The 22438-nt window shown below is 45.3% G+C and overlaps 1 protein-coding gene across 5 annotated transcripts in view; it reads left to right on the forward strand.

Moving 5' to 3' along the window:
• The window catches only part of BACH2 (BACH transcriptional regulator 2), a 388459-nt gene that overhangs the window by 299081 nt on the left and 66940 nt on the right, over window positions 1-22438 (forward strand). For all 5 annotated transcript variants that reach the window (XR_016233852.1, XM_070073780.2, XM_089332895.1 and 2 more), the window contains one exon: window positions 8596-8850. Coding sequence is in view for 4 of the 5 variants with exons in the window: in XM_089332895.1 (XP_089189021.1) it covers window positions 8596-8850 (255 nt within the window). In the remaining variant the exon portion in view is untranslated. The remainder of the gene's footprint in view (window positions 1-8595; window positions 8851-22438) is intronic.

Raw genomic sequence — 22438 nt, forward strand, 5'->3', positions numbered from 1 at the left:
TTCAGCCTGACCCAGCCCTGGCTGTTGTGGGCATTTGGAGAGTGAACTAGTGAATGGGGGACCTCTTGACAGCCCCCGCAACTTTTAAACAAGATGAAAATTTAAAAATAAGTAAACAGGGGCCGCTGTGGCATAGCAGGTAAAGCTGCCACCTGCAGTGCTGACATCCCATATGGGCATAGGTTCGCATCCTAGCTGCTCCACTTCCAATCCAGCTCTCTGCTATGGCCTGGAAAACCAGTGGAAGATGGCCTAAGCTCTTTAGCCCCTGCACCCGCATGGGAGACCCAGAAGAAGCTCCTGGCTCCTGGCTTTGGATCAGCGCAGCTCTGACCGTTGCAGCCATTTGGGGAGTGAACCAGCAGATGGAAGATATTCTCTCTCTCTCCCTCTCTGTCTCGCTCCCTTCCTGGCTCACTTTATCCCTCAATCACTCTACCTCTGCCTCTCTGTAACTTCGCCTTTCAAATAAATAAATAAATATTCTTAAAAATAGGAGATATTTAATATGTTATGGAGAGACACAGATTGGACTTTTCAGATGAGGAATACTGCATTTTGAGATGAAAATTACACTGGAAAGGATTAATGACAGGTTAGACATTGTAGAATAAAAAAAAAAAAATAGGTTGGGGCCAGCACTGTGGCATAGCAGGCAAAGCCACCCCCTGCAACAACAACATCTCATATGGGCACCAGTTCAAGTCCCTGCGGCTCTACTTTTGATCCAGCTCCCTGCTAATGATCCTGGGAAAGCAGCAGAAGATGGCCTAAGTGCTTGGGCCCCTGCACCCACATGGAGACTCAGATGGAGTTCCAGGATCCTGACTTCGGCCTGGCCCCTTGGGGCCTTTTAGAAAGTGAATGGAAAATTGTGTGTGTGTGTGTGTGTGTGTGTGTGTGTGTGTGTACCTCAGAGAGACACAGAGAGATCTTCCATCTGCTAGGTCACTCCCCAGGTGATCACAATGGCAAGAGCTTGGCCAGGCAGAAGCCAGGAGCCAGGAGCTTCCCTTGGGTCTCCCACATGGGTGTAGAGGCCCAAGCACTTAGGGCATCTTCTGCTGCTTTCCCAGGACATTAGCAAGGAGCTGGATCGCAGGTGAAGCAAGCAGGACTCACACTGACACCCTTATGGGATGCTGGCACTGCAGGTGGAGGCTTTGCCCACTATTCCACAACACTGGTGTCTCAATAAATTTAAAAAAAAAAAAAAAACACACCAGAGGGAGAAAGCCATTCCTTACAGAGGAACAAAGATAAGGATGACAGATTTTTCACTGGAAACAGTGCAAGAGAAAGGACAGTGGAATGAGTTTTCAAGGAACTGAAAGGAAAGAAAAAGCCAAAGTAGAACCTACATCCCTCAAAGGTAACTTCTGAAAATGAAGGCTACTAGCTTTGTAGGGAAACAAAAGTTCTGTCTCCCTCTCAAATTTAAAAAAAAAAAAAAAAAAAAAAAAAAACACAGGGAAGGACGCATACTATAAATCCTGAAGTAATCAACGAAACAACATGCCAATAAAAGGGGTAAGCTTGAATCATAACACAGATTCAATTTAATACAAAAGGAGTCAGAAAAAGAGGGAAAGGGGAACAGAGAACAGATGGACAAATAGAAAACAAGTAGCAAAATGGCGGAGTTAAGCTCAGCCAGCTCGGTAATGGCAGTAACTGTAAATGGGCAAAGAAACAGAAACTAAAAGTCAGAGATTGTCAAATTTTTTTAAAATAGACCAAACCCCAGTTATATGCAGTCTACAAGATATAATCCTTTTTTAAATTTTAAACGTATTTTAAAATTGTACATATTTATGGGGTACCATACAATGTTTCAAAACATTTACATCATGTAATATTTAAATCAGAGTAAATGTATCTCCTGAAACATTTATCATTTCTTTATGGTGAAAGCATTCGAAATGTTTTCTTCTAGGCTTTTTTTGTTTTATAGAGAAGTATACAGTACATTATTGTTTTCTGTGTCACCCTACTGTAGAGTACAACCACAGAACTACTTACTACTAACTTTTTACTAACTGTAACTTTGTACCTGTTAATCAACCTTTCCCCAGTTGCCCCTCACCCCTACTCTCCCCAGCCTCTGGTAGGCACCATTATACTTCCAACTTTCATGAGATTTCACATATAAGTGAGAGCATGTGCCTGATGGGTTTCATTTAGCATGATGACCTGCAGAAGAAACACATTTTAAATATGAAGATATAGGCTGGGACGGCACTGCGGCTCACTAGGCTAATCCTCCACCTAGCGGCGCCGGCACACCGGGTTCTAGTCCCAGTAGGGGCGGCGGATTCTGTCCCGGTTGCCCCTCTTCCAGGCCAGCTCTCTGCTGTGGCCCGGGAGTGAGTGCAGTGGAGGATGGCCCAAGTGCTTGGGCCCTACACCCCATGGGAGACCAGGAGAAGCATCTGGCTCCTGCCTTCAGATCAGCGCAGTGTGCCGGCTGCAGCACGCCACCCATGGCAGCCATTGGAGGGTGAACCAACAGCAAAAGGAAGACCTTTCTCTCTGTCTCTCTCTCACTATCCACTCTCCCAGTAAAAAAAAAAAAAAAAAAAAAAAAAAAGATACAGGCCTCCGCCTTGCAGCGCCGGCACACCAGGTTCAGGTTCTAGTCCCTGTCGGGGCGCCAGATTCTGTCCCGGTTGCCCCTCTTCCAGGCCAGCTCTCTGCTGTGGCCTGGGAGTGCAGTGGAGAATGGCCCAAGTGCTTGGGCCCTGCACCCCATGGGAGACTAGGAGAAGCACCTGGCTCCTGCCTTCAGATCAGCATGGTGCACCAGCCGCAGCAGCCATTGGAGGGTGAACCAACGGCAAAAGGAAGACCTTTCTCTCTGTCTCTCTCTCTCTCTCACACTGTCCACTCTGCCTGTCAAAAAAATAAATAAATAAATAATAAAAAAAATTTGAAGATACAAATAGGTTAAAAGGATAAGAATTGGAAAAGGTATACTGTTCTTTACACTAATTATGAGAAGCCACAGAGTGGCACTATGCACAGCAGATGAAATAGATATCAGTGCAAGGAATATATCCAGAGATTAAAAGGTGATTCCACAGTGATAGAGGAATGAATATTTTAAGAGCAAATAAGCATCCTAAATAGGAATGCATCTAATAGCAGTATTTCAGATTGCATGAAGTGAAAACTTGAAGAGTTACAGTAGACACGTCTACAGTAATTGAGATTCCAGGGCCCCTCTCAGTACTTGATAGAACCCTTAAACAGAAAATCAGAAAAGAGGTGAAAGATTTGAACAACACTCTTCCTACAACGTAACCTAATTGGCATTTACAGAGCACTCTGGCCAACAACAGGATGCACATTCTTAAAAGGGTGTATGGAATATTTACAAACATGCACCATATTCTGAGACATCAAACAAATGCCTGTCAATTTAAAAGGATCAAAGTCATACAGTTTGCTGTCTGACCACAATAGAATTTAATCTGAAAACAATAACAAAATTAAGCTGGAAACTTCAATATAAATGTATAAATAGCACATTTATAAATAACTTATCCATCAAGAAATTTAAGGGGCTGGCACTGTGGTGTAGCAGGTAAAGCTGCTGCCTGTAGTGCTGGCATCCTGTATGGGCGCCGGCTCGAGACCCAGCTGCTCCACTTCCAATCCAGCTCTCTGCTATGGCCCAGGAAAGCAGTGGAGGATGGCCCAAGTCCTTGGGCCCCTGCACCCACATGGGAGACCCAGAAGAGGCTCCTGGCTCCTGGTTTCAGATCAGCCCAGCCATTGCGACCATTTGGAGAGTGAACCAGCGGAAGATCTCTCTTTGTCTGCCTCTGCCTTTGCCTCTCTGTAACTCTGCCTTCCAAATAAATAAATAAATCTTTTTAAAAATTTTAAAGTATTTTGAACTGTGTAAAAATAAAAATTCAACATTTCAAAATTTGTGAGATACTTCCAAAGTACAGCTAGGGATGAATTTGTAATGTTAAAATCTATATTTGAAAAGACAGAAGATCTCAGAAAAATGTATTCAACTTCCACCATAGGAAACTGGTGGGAAAACATATTAAACCCAAAGTAAGCAGAATAAGAATACAATAATGAGAACAGAAATCACTGAAACACTGAAATAGACAACAGAACAAGTAAAATCAAGTTAACCAAGCTTGGTACTGGTAACAGTAACATTGTTGAACCTCTAGCCAGACAGAGCAAGGAAACAAATAGAGAAGACATGAATTCCCAAAATCAGGATTGTGAGGTGTGACATCAGTACAGATTCTACCAATATGAAAATGAAATAGTGTGTATAACTTATACCAATAAACTTGAAGATCCTTTTTTTAAAAAATTGAACCTGTAGCTTAAGAAAACCCCATTTAAAGAAGAAATAAAATCAATTCTATGGGGGGCAGGGAAGAGGGGCTTCTAGTAAATTAAAGAGGAAGAAAGGGGCTGGCACTGTTGTGTAGTGAGTAAAGCCACTGCCTGTAGTGCCTGCATCCCATATAGGTGCCGGTTTGATTCCTGGCTGCTCCACTTCCAATCCAGCTCTCTGCTATGGCCTGGGAAAGCAGAAGATGGCCCAAGTCCTTGGGCCTGTGCACTCATATGTGAGACCCGGAAGAAACTCCTGGCTTCAGATCAACACAGCTCCAGCCATTGCAGCCAATTGGGGAGTGAACCAGTGGGCGGAAGACCTCTCTCTCTCTCTGCCTCTCCTCTCTCTGTGTAACTCTTTCAAATAAATAAATAAATCTTAAAAAAAATAAGAGAGAGAGGAAGAAGTGCTTCCCAGCTCATTTTGTAAGACCATCATTGTTACCATGATTCTAAAACCAAACCAAAAGAAATATTAAAACTACAGATAAAAATCACTAACAAACATAGATATAAAATTTCTTAACAAAACATGACCAAATTGTTGCGGCTGGCATTGTGGCACAGCGAATTAAGCTACCAACTGCAATGCAGTTAAACCGTATAGGTGCCAATTCAAGTCCTGACTGCTCCACTCCCCATCCAGCTCTCTGCTAATGTACCTTGAAAAACAACAGAAGATGGCCCAAGTTGTTGGGCCCCTGCACCCATGTGGGAGGCCTGGAAGAATCTCCAGGCTCTTGGCTTCAGATCAGCACAGCTCCTGCTATTACAGCCATTTGGGAAGTGAATCAGAGATGGAAGACTCTCTCTCTCTCTCTCTGTCTCTCTCTGCCTCTTTAACTCTGTCTTTCAAATAAATAAATCTGTTAAAAATAATATTTATATGGAAATGAAAAGGATCAAAATGACTGAAAAAGAGCAAATAAACACATTGTGATAGTAGCATAAAGATAGGCAAGTAGATAAATAGAAAAATCCAAAAATAGATCTAATCCATATATAGATCATTGATTTTCAACAAAAGTACAAAGGTAACTTAGTAGAGAAAGAAATTCTGTTTAACCATGATGCTGGAATAGGTGGATATCCATAACGAAAAGGAAAAAAAAAAAAAACAATCCATACCTTGTTACATATACAAAAATTAACTCAAAATGATTATAGACCTTAAAAAATAAAACTTCCGGCAGAGAACATAAGAGAAAATCTTCGTGTACTTGGTTTAGGCATTACTTTTTTTAGATATAACACAAAAACCACAATCCATAAAAGAAAAAATTGCTAAGTTGGGCTTGTCAAATGAAAACTTTCTTCTCTTTGAAAAAGAATGAAAAGATGAGAGAGAATGAAAAGATAAGCTACAAAAGAGTGAGAGAAAATACTTTTAAAAATTGCATACCTGATAAAGGACTTTTGTTCAAAACAGATAAAGTACTGTCAAAATTTATTCTTAAGAAACAATCCAATTAAAAACGGGCAGGCACTTAGCTTAGTGGTTAAGACAACAGTTAGCACACACGTGTCCCACATCCGGGTGCCTGGATTCCATTCCTGACTTCAGTTCCTGATTCCAGCTTCCTGCTGGTGCAGACCCTGGGAGGTAGCAGTTAACAGCTTAAGGAGTTGAGTTTCTGCCACCCTTGTGAGAGACCTGGATTTCATTCGCAGCTCCTAGGCTCAATGCTAGTCCAACCCTGACCATTGTGGGTTCTGGGGAAGTGAACCAGAAGATGGAGCCTTGCTCGCTCTCTCTCTCTGGCAATAGTTTTGAAAATTAAAAAAAAAAAAAATTAATGGGCAAATGATTTAATAGACATTTCTCCAAAGAAGGTGTCCAGATGGCAAATAATCACATTAAAGATGTTCAACATCTTCAGTCATTAGAGAAAGCCAATTAAAATCACGCAGAGATACCATAGTGTACCTACAAATATGGCCAAATTAGAAAGACTGGCTGTACCAAGTATTGGCAAGGATATGAAAGAACTAGAACTCTCATATGCTGTGGGCGAAAATGTAAAAACCGTACAATCATTTTAGAAGATGGTGGTTTCCTAAAACTTTAGGCATACACTAACCATATGACCCATCCATTATACCCAAGAGAAATGAAAGCGTATGTTCCTACTAAGTCTTAGATACCATGTTCATAGCAGCTTTATTTGTAGGAGCCCAAAACTAGAAACAGCCCAAATATTCACCAGATTAATGGAGTAAAAATTATACTATATCCCTACAACATGACTCGGCAACAAAGGGACAAACTTTTAATACACACCAATTATGCTGGTAAAAGGAGGTAAACATAAAAGAATACATCTGTATGATTCCACTTGTATGGAAGTACCAACTAATACATAATGTCAGAAAGCTGGTCTCTTGGAGGGGGTGAGGCACAGAGAGGTAGAAGGGAGGAACTGTCAAAGCATGTAATGAAACTTTGGGGAACCATGGATATGTTGACTGTCTTGACTGTGTTAATTTCATAATTGTACATACATGTCAAAACATCAGATACACATGATAAATCTCTGCAGTTCACTGTGTGTTAAAGCTGTTTAAAAAGACAGTAGGACTCACTACTGGAATTCATACTAGTAGTAAATATTATTCAGAAACTGTGTTTTGTCAATTAATTACACATGCTGTATTTAAAAATACCTCAATGGATACTTTTTAAAACAACCCCTTCGTAGGGGCCCAGTTGTGGTGCAGTGGATTAAGCCACAGCCTGCAGGGCTGGCAGCCCAAATGAGCGTCGGTGCTAGTCAGACTGCTCCACTTCCTATCCAGCTTCTTACTAATGCACCTGGGAAGGCAGCAGAAGATGGCCCAGTGCCTGGGCCCCCGCCACCCATGTGGGAGACCTGGATGGAGTTCCAGGCTCCTGGCTTTGGCCTGACCCAATCCCATCCATTGCATCTATTTGGGGTGGAAGATTTCTCTCCCTGTCTCTGTGTCCCTCCCTGCCCTCCCTTTTCCTGTCTGTCTCCTTCCTTCTCCCTCTTTCCTTCCCTCCCTCTCTCTAAGTAACTCTGATGCCTTTCAAATAAATTTTTAAAAAAGAACCCTTTTGAGGACCAGCACTGTGACATATTAGGCTAAGCCTGCACATGCAGTGCCGGCATCCTATATGGGCACCAGTTCATGTCCCGGCCGCTCCTCATCCAATCCAGCTCTCTGCTGTGGCCTGGAATAGCAACCAAAGATGGCCCCAGTGCTTGGCCCCCTGCACCTACATGGGAGACCTGGAAGAAGCTCCTGGCTCCTGGCTTTGGATCGGCTCAGTTTCAGCTGTTACAGACATCTGGGCAGTCAACCAGTGGATGGAAGACCTCCCTCTCCCTCTCCCCCTCATCTCCCTCTCTCCCTTTCCCTCTCCCTCTGTCTCCTTCCCCTCTCTCTCCTTCCCCTCTCTCTCCTTCCCTCTCTCTGTAACTACCTCTCAAATAAATGAATTAAAAATCTTAAAAAAAAAAAAAACTCTTTTGTAAAAGTAATCTTCACTTTGAATCCATATGTTTTTTCATGGCCCCTAGGTGATATGTTATATCTTCTTGAAGAAGATGTACAGCAAGGCTTGTGGGGGAATTACAGCACAATTCTGCATATCTTTAAAAGCCAAGCACCAATAGCATCATGTTGGCTGTGCTTGGTCTTGGAGTAGGAGAGGGCAGATAGAACGGCCACCTATATCTAAGTCTCCAGCGCACACGGAGTTCACTTGCTAAATTATGTGTTGTGAGAATGTTTACTCTGCTCGGCGTCCTAGCCAAGTTTCTACTTAAGAACTTACGTGTACTTCATCAAGACGGCCTGGCAGATACTTCAGAATGATTCATTTCCTCAGCACAGATCTCAATTAGGCCTTGAATTGGGACTGTTGGCATGCAAGAGTTCCTTTTCAGCCTTCTAAGAAAATCACAACTACCAAGTTGAAAAGTACGGAATTGTTGTAAATGTTTTATACGTGTTCCATTAAAAAAAAATGTGGCTTGTTCCCTGGGGGATACAAACGTAGTGAAAGGCGATGGTGGAAGTCAGCCGTAGGCCTGGACTTTCCAGGTGTGTCTGACCTCAGTTGTGCTAAGCGATCAGGGATGTGCTGATGGTGCTGCTGTCTGCGGGCTTGGGGCCGCGGCACCGGCAGCCCTAACGTTCTCTCACCTCCTCCCTCTGACTCGGCCACGGCGGTGACTCAGCCTTTCTTCGTTCCAGGGTGTGAACGGCATGTCTGTGGATGAGAAGCCTGACTCCCCCATGTATGTGTATGAGTCCACAGTCCACTGCACCAACATCCTCCTGGGCCTCAATGACCAGCGGAAGAAGGACATTCTCTGTGATGTGACTCTGATCGTGGAAAGGAAGGAGTTCCGCGCCCACCGGGCTGTGCTGGCCGCGTGCAGCGAATACTTCTGGCAGGCACTGGTTGGACAGACGAAAAATGACTTGGTGGTCAGCTTGCCGGAGGAGGTACAGTGATGGGGTTTGTTGGTGTGGTCGTTGGAGGGGGGCTTACTGACAGCCGGTAGGCAGCCCCGGCGCCACGTGCCTACTCCGGGGCTACCGTGCAGGCCACCACGTGCTGGGTTTGTTGGATGCACTTGACGTCTTGGAGCCATGAACATGAGCAGCCTGTTTCCTTAAGGGAACTGAGCCTCAGTGGGGCCCCAGTCCCTCGGCGTTTCTCATTCTCGGGTTTTGAGTGGTTCAGTCTTAGATACCAGGGCCCGAAACGCTGCTGTGATTTCTCTCTTTCAGATGGTTTAGGGGTGGCTCAATTTCCCTTGAGAGTTAAACAATGAGAGCATTCACAGCAACTTCCTTGCCTGGGGGGAAAAAATTAAAGCAGCCAGTAATGTTCACCGTTAATAGAGTCAGATTCTAAGAAGTGTAAACTTGCTTTTCTTGCCATTGTTGAAAACACCCTACAAGGGTTTCTTCATTCCTTCAGTGAGAGCAGTCACTTCGGTACTTTGGGAATGCCAGGAGCTAAGCCTGCCTTGTCCAGACACGACCTTGGATTGGACGGAGGGGCTTCACCGTGGCAGACCCTTAGATCAGTCACCCTTTGAACTGTGACTGCGAGTCCTCTTCTCCAGCATCCAGACTTCCCTTCCGCTTCATAGCCTGCAGGGTGAGACCGAGCAGCCTCTGGCTTTGAGTTCAGAGCAGAATCACTCCCTGGGCACCTCCACGACCCTAGGGCCTCCTCCAACAGCTGTGCGAGCTGTGTACCACACAACTGCCAAGCCTTTGTGAACAGAGTCCCAGCGTTGTGAGTGTTCCCACTGAGCCACTTCTTGGCAGCAATCTTAAGAAAAACCAAAGATCCCATCATCCGGATGCCAGGCGCTGATGGTCACAACAAGCATTCGATCCCAGGGATCATAAGCCCGGTTACTTTCAGAGGCCTAGCTAGTAATAGAAATGGGTGAGGCAGGTTGTACACGGGGTCTACAAAAAGTTCATGGAAGATGCCTACTGTGAAAAAAAGCTACGCACACATTTCCAAACGTGTTCACTGAAATGATCTCTGAAAGTCCTCGATGCACGTTTTGAAGTACTCTGGTACATGAGACAATAGGAAGTGACAGGGCGAGCACCTGCTCTGCTGAAAGGCATTCGGTTCAACCTAAAGAGCAAACAGACAGGCAGACAAGAGGTGGAGGCCGGAGGGGCCACCAGATCGCAGTCATTTCTGAATTAGCACCTACTGTTGCCCCTGAAGAGCAGGAGAGTGAAGACTCTTCACATTAGTCCGCCTGTTCTATCCTCGCCACAAAATCCTCGCAACCACTCCTCACTCCACTAGTGAGTAGATCGCTAGAGAGATACCAGGAACCAAAAGACAGTGGAAGGAAAGGAAGGACTTTGTTCCCAGTACGTGAGAAGGCGGAGGAATGGCAGCTGTAGTGTGGGATCCCGAACTGGTTTCTCCTCATCTGTTCCTTTGGAGGCAAGCCTAACCCATGAGGTCGCCCTGATGGTTGGGTAAGATGACAAGTATGAAAGTTCTCAGCACAGTGCCTGGCTCAGAGTAGGCATGGGTCAGACGGAAGAGGCTTTCTTCTCTAGGCATGGGCAGCAAGAATGCCTTTCTTACTTACTCCAACTCCGGAATCCTTTGGAAGTATTTGGGAAACCTCCAGTTAGCCAGAAAGGTATTGGGGAAAGAAATGGGGTATATCCTTAATTGATATCTGTTACCTCTTTGAGAACACTTAATTGTTTTAGTGGTCCTCAAAAATTTTATGTTAGAATTTATTGACAAATGAAAATCATGCTTGATCTATATAGTCTGTCTTTGGTAACTGTTGGCTGTGTGATCCCAATGCCCGACCTGCCCCCAGTTAGCACTGAGATCCTGGTCCAGTCACCTAATGTGCCTGAGCCACCCAGTTGTTATGTGTGAAAACTCCACAAAGCCTGAAGTCCTTCAATCACTTATTAAAAAAATAGTTTCAAGGGGTGACTGTTTGGGCTAGCAGTTAAGATTCCCATCAACATGCCCACTCCGTGTCCCATATCAGAGTATCTAGATTCAGTTCCTGGCTCTGGCTCCGGCTCCTGACTACAACTCCTGACTCCAGCTTCCTGCTGATACAGACTTCAGGAGACAGTGATGGTGGCTTGGGTCACTGGGTTCCTGTCACCTACATGGGAGACCTGGATTGAGTTCCCAGCTTCTGGCTTGAGCCCCAGCCCAACCCTGGCCATTCCAGACATTTGAGAGCTCACTCTGTCTTTGCCTCTGGAATAAACAAGTAATTATTTTTTAAATGCAATACCAAGGCAGTAAAGTACAAAGGAAACTGGGATATATGTATATGACATACTCTTAAAGTCTCTTTTGAGGGCAAATCGCTGCTTATTTCTGGCATTGCACACTCACTCTTTGAAGTAGATGACCCACAAAAATCTACTGGTTGACCTTGTGGGTTGCATTCCAGTTGGCATGTGTTGATTTTCTTGCCTCCTCACCCTGTCAAAGGGCTGCTGTCCCTGCATCCTCCAACCGTTGGTTGCTCAGGGGCCTGGGATCTTCAGGTGTAACCAGGTACTTCATGGGACCCATGAATTCATATTGTTGGTAATCCAGCTCTAAGCATCTTGCTGATGGAGGCTGAAAGTCAACCAGTCTCAGTGGCATTTTCCTTTGTGGCCCTGTACCTGTTTCTGGGGCCTCTCTGGAGAGCCCTCCGTCCTGCTCAGAGAACCTGCCTGTGGCCCATTGTGCTGGGCCTGGCCTTCCTCCAGCTGTGTGTACACTGACTTACCCTTGCACACTCGGTAGGAATTGTCCTACTGGGCGATGACTTCACAGAACTTGAATTAAGTGGCAAATAAGCAAACATCCCAGACACTACCTTGGAAAGTAGCTGCCTGCAACTAACTGCCATTTGGTTCCTGTGATGTAAGAAAAAGCATTAAATGAGCTCCTTGGAAATCTTCAAACGTCATCATGGGGCCGGTATTTGGAATAGCAGGTAAAGCTGCTGCCTGTGACACCGGCTTCCCATATGAGCACCAGTTTGTGTCCTAGCTGCTCCTCTTCCAATCCAGCTCTCTGCTAATGGCCTGGGAAAGCAGCTGAAGATGGCCCAAGTGCTTGGGCGCCTGCCACCCATGTAGGAGACCTGGAAGAAACTCCTGTCTCCTGGCTTCCGCCTGGCCCAGCAGTGGCTGTTGCAGCCATCTGGAGAGTGAGCCAGCAGATGGAAGATATTCATTCTCTCTCTTTCTCTCTCCCCCCCCCCCCGTAACTCTGCCTTTCAAATAAATAAATAAATCATTTTGAAAAATAACTAAAATATTTTAAACAAAATAAAATAAAAAATCAACCTCACTGCAAGCCTGTTAGCAAATTCAAATCAACTTCTGGCCTCCCCACCCTTGCTGCCACGTGGGCCCCCCAGTCCACCTTCTCCCCTACCAACTCTTTGTGCTTCTCAGAGGCCAATCTGTAAGTTCCGCTTTGGATCATGCAACTTCCAAATCCAAACTGCCATCTCTGTCTCTCTCCCCTCCTCCTCCCCTCCATGCCCCTGCATTGTCAATTTAGGCTAGACTCAGCTCTGGCCTCCAGCTTCATCCAGTCATGCAACTCTACCCCCAACTCCTGACTCTTGATGAGCAGTGTCGTTACTAGTGACTTAGAACCACTCACATTGCGAGTGTAACCTCTCAACTGAAGGGAAAGAGGCAAAATGGAGACCTCCTTTAGAAGTCAAGGAATAACTGAAGTCTTGTTTTTTTCCCCTAAAATGGCACAGAAGTCCATGAGATTTATAGGACTTGAGTATTGGCTCCTCACTGAAACACACACTCATTTATGTGTGTCAGCAAATAGTAAGACATAAGCCACTCTACCTGGTACTTTCCATTACACGATAGAACAGATCACTTAATTTATGATTAGTAAGTGTGGTTTGTGTGCAGAGAAGGAGCAAAAGTAGTATGAAGCATCACAAGGCCATTCTTCCATTTCTCATTAGGATTTAAAATAGTTCAACAGGGGCCAGCACTGTGGCGTAGCAGGTAAAGCCACTGCCTGCAGTGCCAGCATCCCATATGAACGCCAGTTCATGTCCCAGCTGCTCCACTTCCAATCCAGCTCTCTGCTATGGCTTGGGAAAGCAGTAGAAGATGGCCCAAGTCCTTGGGTCCCTGCACCCACATGGGAGACCCGGAAGGAGCTCCAGCCATTGTGGCTAATTGGGAAGTGAACTAGCAGATGGAAGACTGTCTCTCTCTCTCTCTCTCTGCCCCCCCCCCTCTCTTTCTCTTTCTCTCTCTGTATAACTCTGACTTCCAAATAAATAAATAAATCTTTTTAAAAAAATGATTCAACAGACATTCCCTTAGCTGTGGTCCTGGAGACTGTTCCAGGCTGGATGCTGGCCATGCCAAAAGTAGCATCAGAGTCACCAAGTTCAGTCTTAGGATGTGTCAAGAGCAGAGCACAGGAATGAGATGTGCATCTGGGAGAGGCGTATCCCACAGTGGGTTTGGGCACTGAACCCCCATTCTTTTTTTAAGACTTATTTATTCATCTGAAAGAGTTACAGAGAAAGGCAGAGAGAGAAGGGGAGAGAAGGAGAGAGAGCAAGAGGTCTTCCATCTACTAGTTCACTTCCCATATGGCTGCAGCAGCCATGGCTGGGCCAGGCTAAAGCCAGGAGCTTCCTCCAGATATCCCACGTGTGTTGCAAGAGCCTAATCACTTGGGCCGTCTTCTGCTGCTTTTCCCAGGCCATTAGCAGGGATCTGGATCAGAAGTGGAGCAACTGGGACACAGACCAGTGCCCATATAGGATGCTGTCATCACAGGCGGCAGCTTTACCCACTCTACCACAACACCAGCCCAACTCCTGACCCCATTCTTGCGAGGCTGTTTGGCTCCCTCCCAGGATGCCAGGGGAAGAGCAGCTGCTGAGAGTTATTGCCAAGACACTCCCACCATCTTTTGTGCTTGTTTCCTGTGTCCATTCACCCTGGGGGGAGGGGGAAAGCCTCGTGCAGGGCGGGGATGGATCCCTGGTGGGAGTGAGCATGGCCCCTTCAGGTGAACCTTATGTTTTCTTAGGTGTAAACATATTTCAGATTTCTGCTGGCTTATACACTGTCTTTTACTGGCTCTCTCTCACTCACTCACTCTCAACACGTTGAAGCAAATCTCATTTTTTCAGCACTAGACGAAAAGGAAAGCTGACCCCGAGGGATTGAGAAGAAGGGCATGTGTTGTTCATCTTCACCACAGGGTGCAGAAAGGACAGCCCCACCGCAGTACTGCCAAGCACAGACGCCAAGAAGAAATTAGGGAATCATCTTGTCTGGGGATTGGTAGAGGATAGGAAAGCTGCTCATGTCCCTGGGATGGTTTCGGTCCAGACTTTTAAGGGAGCAATAAGACAGCCTTGATTGTCTGAACAGTCCTCTCAGTATACGATAACACGGAGAGTACTTACCACTGCAGCGAGCATGCCAAGAGCACCCTGAGCAGAGTGAGACTGTGGGGAAGCTGGAGTTTGGGGATATGGGGAGGAGAACTCTATCGTGCCGAATGTAGAGTCAGCCATTGGGGCTTCCTCCATTCACCACCCACGCAGAGCAAACACCACCACTCCTTGCCTGAGAAAGAGAAACAAAAAGTTTAAGAACAGAAGAGCAGCGACCGTGAGAGGCTAGGGGAATCACAACCTGTCCCTTCACACCAGCGAATGGAAGGCCTTGAACGAACCAGGAGAGCTGTTTGGGCTTCTGTGTCCTCACTCATTAGTTCATTCATCCAGCACACAGCTGCCTACCAAGGTCCTGAATCGTACCAGGAGGCACCGTCCTAGGTGCTGGACGAACCCAGCTTACATCCCAATGGCAAGAAAGAAAAGTAATGAATAGCGAGTGTACTTTCTTAGATGCCACTGGGGGAAACACAGCAGAGAAGGGCGTCCGGGAATGTCAGAGTACAAGTGCTGCCTTTTTTTTTTTTTTTTTTTTTTTTGACAGGCAGAGTGGACAGTGAGAGAAAGAGAGAGAGAGAGAGAAAGGTCTTCCTTTTCCGTTGCTTCACCCCCCAATGGCTACTACGGCCAGCACGCTGTGCCTGGCATACCACGCCGATCCGAAGCCAGGAGCCAGGTGCTTCTGGTCTCCCATGCAGGTGCAACAGGCCTGGTGTGTCTGATGCTTGGTGATGGGACGAGCAAGGGGAGGGTGGGAAGGAAAGTCTCAGAGCAGGGACGGGGCCAAGCAGTGCACCTTGCTGAACACTTGGCTTCCCTAGCCATAGGCTGGGAGGCCATTGGAGGGTTATTGGAGGTCATTTTGACTACTAGGTGGGCAAGGGCAGAGGTAGGAAGACCTTTCAGAGGCAGCAGCACAGGCTTGACATGATGCCTTGACCAGGCCACAGCAGCGTAATAGAGCTCTGTGTCAGCCTCTTGGGATATGTTTAAGGTCAGGCCAGGCTGATAGGATTTTCTCATCCGTTGTGTAGAAGGGGGGAAAGATAGAAGTCACAGAAAACTCCAAGGTTTGGGGTTGCCATTAACTGTGATTGGTCAAGACTCAGAGGAACAGGTTCAGCAGGACGGTTTGAGGAGGACAGGGTTAGAAGTTCTGCTTCTTACAGGTGAAGTTTGAGATACGTGCTCACATCTAAAGTGAGGTGCCTGGCATCCAGTTGGATATTCACAATGGGAATTCATGGGAGCAGTCTAGCCTGGATATAATAGTTTTCATACCAGAACACTGGGATATTGACCGTCACAGGATTAGATATGATCACCAAGGGAGAACGTGTGAATAGAAAAGAAAAGAGATCCCAGGAGTGGGCCTCGGTGCTGTCCACGTCAGAGTGATGAAAAGGAGCCAGCCGGAGCCGGAGTTGACCGAGGAAGGACAACATGGAGGTAGGAGGAGAAGCCAGAACGTGCATTGCTGTAGGCTGGTGAAGCAGGTGTTTCAAGGGGGAGGGAATAAGCAGCCGTGTCAAATGACATGCTAGCTCAGAGGAAGGCTGCAAATCGGCCATCTAGCAATTTGGAGGCCATTTGTGGTGTTGCTGAGCACTTTGGGGAAAGTAATAAGAGAAAAAGGCAATTCAGTAATTTCCAGAGAGTGGAAGGAGAATCAGAGAGAGCTCACGTAGGCTACATTTGTTAGCTCTTTCAAGTTAACAGGAGAAGGGAGGTGAAACACTATCAAAAGAGGTTGCATTTATCTTTTTAAGTACAAAGCAATCCCAGCATGTTTCTACTCTGGTGCAGATTACCAGTGTTCACCCACACCCTATTTTCCTTTCTTCCTGGATACATAGGAAGACGAAATTTGCCATCAGATGGGCCATGTGACTGGATCTGGCCAAGGCAGCGTGGGGCAAAGCACTGAGCTGCTTCTGGCCTGAGACTATTAAAAGCCGGGCGGAGATCTTCCTGCCCTTTCCTGTCCGTTTAGCTGGCGCCAGAGAACTCCAGGTTGGAGGAGCTGAAGCCCAGATTCCTGCGTCGCTGTTGGAGGAGACTAGCAGAGAGCCGTCTGATGCCATTCAGACTGGCACGGATGGGAATCAACTCCTAGGCTAAGCCATTCACATTCGATCTTGTGTTTGTGACCACAGCAGAGCCTAATGAATCCTGGTTAGGCTAATACCTGGGCTGACGGGAAAGTTCCAAGTGGGAAAAAGCTTGACAATACCAGAGACAGAAATGCATTTGCTGGTTGAAGTCCTGGCAGTGCCCCCGGGAAGGCAACAGATATTGGCCCAAATAGTTGCAACCCAATGGGACACTCCTATGGGAGACCTGGATTGAGTTCCGGGCTCCTGGTTGCAGCCCACCCCAGCCCTGGCTGTTGCAGGCATTTGGGGAGTGAACCACTGGATGGAAGATCGACCTCTCTTTTTCTCTCGTTCTGTCTGTCCCCCTCTCTCTCTCTGTTGCTGTCTTTCAAATGAGTGAGTACTCCCTGGCTTGTCAGAAAACGTGTTACAGACAGTCAGAGGAGATGGCAGTTGTGAGCTGTTTGATGGCCTAAAACCTAGGCAGATTGCAGGAGCCGCACAAAGATCATGACTCTTGAACCGTTTCAAAGGGTTCTAGGATTTTGAGAAAAGTATCTCACATGTAACGGCCTTCGTGTCAGTGTGAGTGCACTCCAAGTAACAGTACTTGGGACCAGCCTGACTCACAGCGCTGCTGCTCAGATTAATAAAACGTGCCATGTTAAACTTCTTGGAAGGGTGATGCTGTAGAAACGGTGGGTATTCTTATTCCCATAAAAGGAAAGAACAGGCTACTCTGATGAAACAGCTCTTAGCTCAGGATCCTCGTTAAAAGCCGTGGTACGAGTTTCCAAGTCGCATTAGTGAGACCTGGCAGCTGATGAAGAAAAAGCAAGTAAATAAGAAGAAGTCAAAATATCCCAGGGAACTGCCTGCTGGCAAGGAAGACGTTTTCAGGTCGCGGAATCGTGCTGATGATTTTGAAAATGCCTAAAGGCAGAAGTTATTTATAGTAACGCAAAGGTGACTTCTAGCCCTGAAATCTGGGCCTCGGTCTCGCAGGGGGGTACAATAAAAGAGTGCCCCACAAGAGGAGCCAGTGCCATTGTGGTCCCAGCTCTGCAGGCCGCGGGAGGATGCTGATACAGAGGGAGGGAAATCGAGTGCGAAAATAGCCAGAGCAGTAGCTAATTTTAAAACTGAGACGCAGAAGCTGTTTCCAAACCTCTTACATTTTTTAAATCCTGAGGCCAGTAAGTGCTATTTAAAGAAACGTATGCAGAAATGCATTCCTCTCTTGGCATAGTAGTAGGAGTTGAGTAGACAAAAACCTGAGACGTACCAAAAAATTATTTTGAATGACCTGATTTGAAAGCCAGTTTTAAGATTTCCTTTCACTCTACCTATTGATCCCTATCTGACCTTAGATGATCACATTAATCAGCATTTTCAAGCAGTGCTTTGACTGGATCTACTGTGTAGTAAAGCCTTTGACAGTAAAATTGTGTGCATTAAACTTTATAAAATGAATTCCCCGGGCATCTCTTCATTTTAAAACATCTCTCCATCTGTGAACAAAATGCCCCTTTACATTCTTTCTTCTATTCTGCAGTCCTTCGGCTGTATCAATTAAAATTAATAATAGCTCAAAAGACCAAGTTCAGAGCTATAAAGTTTCTCACTTGATCAGTAATCATAACTATTATTTTGTCATATTTAATCATAGAACTCGGGCTTTTAACAGGGTACTTAATTAAACTTTTAATTCACGATAAGAAGTTAAATAGCGCTTGGGAGGATTTTTAAAAAAAATTATTTCCACTTCCCATCCAGATTACCCGAAAGAAAAAATATGATAAAAAGCCATAGTGGCAGCCAGCCAAGGGTTTTGTAGGTCATGCCAACATGAGCTGGCAGCAGGCCATTGTCCGGTGAGCCTGGCTTTATGGTTGCAGAGTAATCACTCTTGAGTAGATGATTGAGTCACTCATGTTGTAGTGGTACTTGCTTTGAGCCAGTACTTCTTAGAATGGGTTTCTTGTTCACTGTTATTACCTGTTCTGTTTTGCCAATAAAAGTGCAGGACCATTTAGGCTGAAAGCCAAACAGAAGAGAAACATGGATTATGTCTCTCGTTTCTCTCTGCTTCCTGAAAACAGAAAACGCGATTCAACAGTGAAAGCATGGTGCGATTTTTAAGTGAGTTACAAGAAATACAGTTTCCGCCCCAAAATACCCAGAGCTGGAATCCAAGAATCAGGTTTTGTTCTGTCTTTTCTCTGGCAGCTTTAACATTTGGCACCGATTTGAGGATATCAATAAAGTTACCTAATAATCTTAATGGATCCACATTCCATTCCAGAACTTGGAATGTCACCAGGCCGCCTCAAGTTTCAGCTCTATTGTTTGGGGTGTTTGTGACATTTCTGGTGGGTGTGCAGTTATAAAAACAGACGGCTTTTGAAAGAAGCCCTTCTTAGGGTGAGAACACCTGGAATCTCGGTTGGACAAGCTGTAAGCCAGAAAATTGATTCAGGAATTCTTTTAATAAAATGGATCATACCCAAGCATTGGAGTGATGCATGGTTTTCAGAAAGGAAAAAAAAAAAAAGGCTGAGTGTTCTTAGAGGCACAAAGAAAGTAGAATAAATTGTGTATGCTATTCAGTTAATACCTTTATATTTATGTGCTTGTTTGTTTTGGTTCTTAACCAAATCACAGGCTACGTAAACTGCTGGTTTCTTTTTGCTCTGAGAAGTGGAGCAATTAAATAATAGCACTTTCGGTTTCCTAATGTCTCGGAAGTGCTCTCTTTTTCCCATTACCCTGGTGCACATAAACTCCTAAAACATGCTGACAGCCTTCCTAACTGACATTGGCACCAGCTCCAAGGTAGCAGTGATGCAGTGAGCGTGGCCATCTGAGAGGGACTTTGTGCACTGCCTGGCCAAGGCTGGGTGAAAAAGTTCATGCATTCAGCACCCTGGGTGGGATGGAGCCAGGCCTCCCACGTGAGCACGTTTTTTTGACTGACTGGCAGTAAAAAGGAATACTGGCAGCTGTTCCCAGGCAAGCCAAAAAGTTGGCTGGGGCTGAGAGAAAAAAAAAAAATGCTGGGATTTCGCCAATGAAAGGTTCCTGGTTTTAAAAGAAAATCTAAAGAAAGGATACAGAAGGTCACAATCACAGGTCTCCAGCTTATTGAAGTAGCAACTATTGCATTTTATCTCCTGTGTTATAAAGGATCGTATTGAATGTCTCATTTGTGCTGATTCTTTCTTTCTAAGCCATCACTTCTGTTCCGTTGCAGTCTTTTTTTTTTTTTTTCTTACTGTTCCTATGCAAAACCAGATGACAGATTATTCCTTCTACAAGTGGTATATAGATGATATCATTCCTGGAGACAGCAACAGCTATTAAACTGAGCAGAGCAGGTGTCTGCGAGCAGGGGCCACACTTGTATGTGTCCAGCCGTGTTGAGTGGTGCAGGTCATGATGGAATGTTCCATACAGTTCCCTTCAAAGATCTGTCCACAGAGATACTTCTGAAGCCTCATGAATTATCTGTTACCCTTGCCTTATTAGTTACTTAACAGAGAAAGTTAGGGAAATCCGGAAAGTACTAACAGGCCAGGGAAACAGCCACTCACAGACAGGACCCTCAAGGGTCATGCTGTATAAAAAAGAGCGTTCAGTTCCCAGCAGAGACGTTCTGATGTTGTGTTGTCATTCTTCTCTCCCATCAAATGCCCAAACTGTGTGTGAATATTTTTGGTGCCTCTGCCAAGTGGAGCTGTAGTATCCCAGGAATGGAATTGTGCCTTACAGATGGGAAGGTGGAAAGATCAAAAGCATAGAACCTCAACATTCAGGGTTAAAATGGCATAGTTTTACGAAAGCAGCAGGATACTAAAGGAAGCATGCTTTCTGTAGCTCCGGGGATTTGGGGGGATGTGTTAAATCCGTCAGCCTTACATAATGTTCATAGAGAGAGATGCAGTGACCTTTAAAGTTCTGTTTAACCAAGTATGTCCAGGCCTTCTATCTGAGATGTTGACCAGATGTTCTGATTCACTGACACCACGAGGAAATAGCATCCCAACTACACATGAGGGATGGACCTCATGACCCCTTCATGGGTCACTGCTTTGGGGAATTAACTTTGAAAATGTAAAATCATCTCCTTCAAAGAACTTAAAATAGTTGCAGCATCAACACAAAACGGTAGAAACCAAGGTGACCAATTCACGCGCATTTGTTGTAGCTTCCATGTTGGGCTGGTGGTTATTTGTGCTACAAATGTTCATATGGAGGTACAGGTAGGATTTTGCTTTCATCTCTTCCATGAAATCTGTACCATCTGAAACCGACACTCACAGGATTGATAGCACTTATCCAGGAACAGGTGTGGAGAAGGCCTCCCAGGGAGGGCACTGGCATAACAAAGACCCAAAGAGAGGTGCTTGTCCTTGATCAACACCATGGTAGAGTTGGAAACAATTCCAAATGTGGTCAGATTACATGGGACCTTATTATGAGAGAATGAAATTTAAACAAAAGAATTTAGGCTTGATGATGTAATCAACATGAACTCACTGAAACATTGTGAACCAAGGAGTGACATAATGAAAAACAATTTATGCCATATCTATTAAACTGTGGTGTATAGATACGATAGATGGAAACCACAAACTACTACACATGGACAACGACACCCTAACCCTAACACAGGCAGAGGAAGGTCCATACTTGACTAAGAACTGGGAGAATGATGGCACTTTGTGGAAATACCTGTAGGAGTGGATTAAGACTCTGCTTGGGACACCCACATCCCCTATAGAGCACCTAGGTTTGAGTCCCAGCTCCGTTCCCTATTCCATCTGACTGCTGAACTGTACTCTGGGAGACAGAGGTGATGGCTTAAGTAATTGTGTTCCTGGAACCCATGTGGAAGACTTGAGTTGTGTTCCCAGCTTTGGACAGTGAACTAGCTGAGGGGTGTGTGTGTGTGTGTGTATGTATGTATGTATGTATGTGTCTCCTTCCTTCTCTTCCTCCCTTCACTGCCCCCAATTTTTTAATTATTAAATTATTTTTAGTTTATTTTAAGAAAAAAAAACCTGTAGGCAGAACTTCCTTAGAGAAAAGTCAAGGACTAGAGAGAGCTTCTTGCGCAGTAACACCATGAGGAAGCAAAGGGACGAATCCAGAGGGTGGGTCATTCTTCAGGACAAATGGCCTGTTTTCTTCAGTAAATCAGTGACAGAGCAGAACCATGCAAATTAAACACAAACCAGATGTAGTGCATCGTCCTGGAGTAGCTGGTGGCTTGAGCAAACCAGTTATAAAGGACTTCGGAGGCAGGAGATTGGAGAAGCTCAAATATGGCCTGGGTATTGGATGGAATAAAGGTGGTAAAAACTGGAAAGAACAGATTGAGGAGCAGTATGCCCTGTGTGATGTCAGATTGGTTAAAAAATACGAATGTGAGATGTGCTACCATGTTAAGCATAGTCACCTGTGAATGGTGGAAATGCGATGATTATTTATCTTTAGTTGTCTGTATTTTCTAGTTTCCTGTGGTGTATCTGAGTGCGTTTAAGTAGTAACGCAAGGGTTGTTTGCACAGTTAGGTGGACAGGAGGAAAGAAAGTGCAGGTAAGCATGGTGGACACAGCATAGGACTACAAAAGCAGAACTCCACACTTCGGCTTTGCGTGATTTCCAGAGTTCCACGGGCCTCCTGGTTCGTCTCCCTAAGCTCACCTGTGCGGCTGCCCTGGTTCCTGGCCCCTTCTTCCAGCTGGGGCTTATTGTTCTGCCTAAGAAGCAAAAGTTACTTACTTGGGCTGGACGGGCTTACACTCATGGGCTAATGAATTGAATGAAAGTCAACCCAAGAAGCAATAGAGGAAATCATTTTGATTTCTTTTTTTTTTTTTTTTAATTTTTTGACAGGCAGAGTGGACAGTGAGAGAAAGAGAGACAGAAAGGTCTTCCTTTGCCGTTGGGTCACCCTCCAATGGCTGCCGTGGCCGGTGCACCGCGCTGATCTGA

The sequence above is a fragment of the Oryctolagus cuniculus genome, chromosome 5 (genome assembly GCF_051225735.1).
Source record: "Oryctolagus cuniculus isolate XC-2025 breed Fujian yellow rabbit chromosome 5, ASM5122573v1, whole genome shotgun sequence".
Taxonomy (NCBI): Eukaryota; Metazoa; Chordata; class Mammalia; order Lagomorpha; family Leporidae; genus Oryctolagus; species Oryctolagus cuniculus.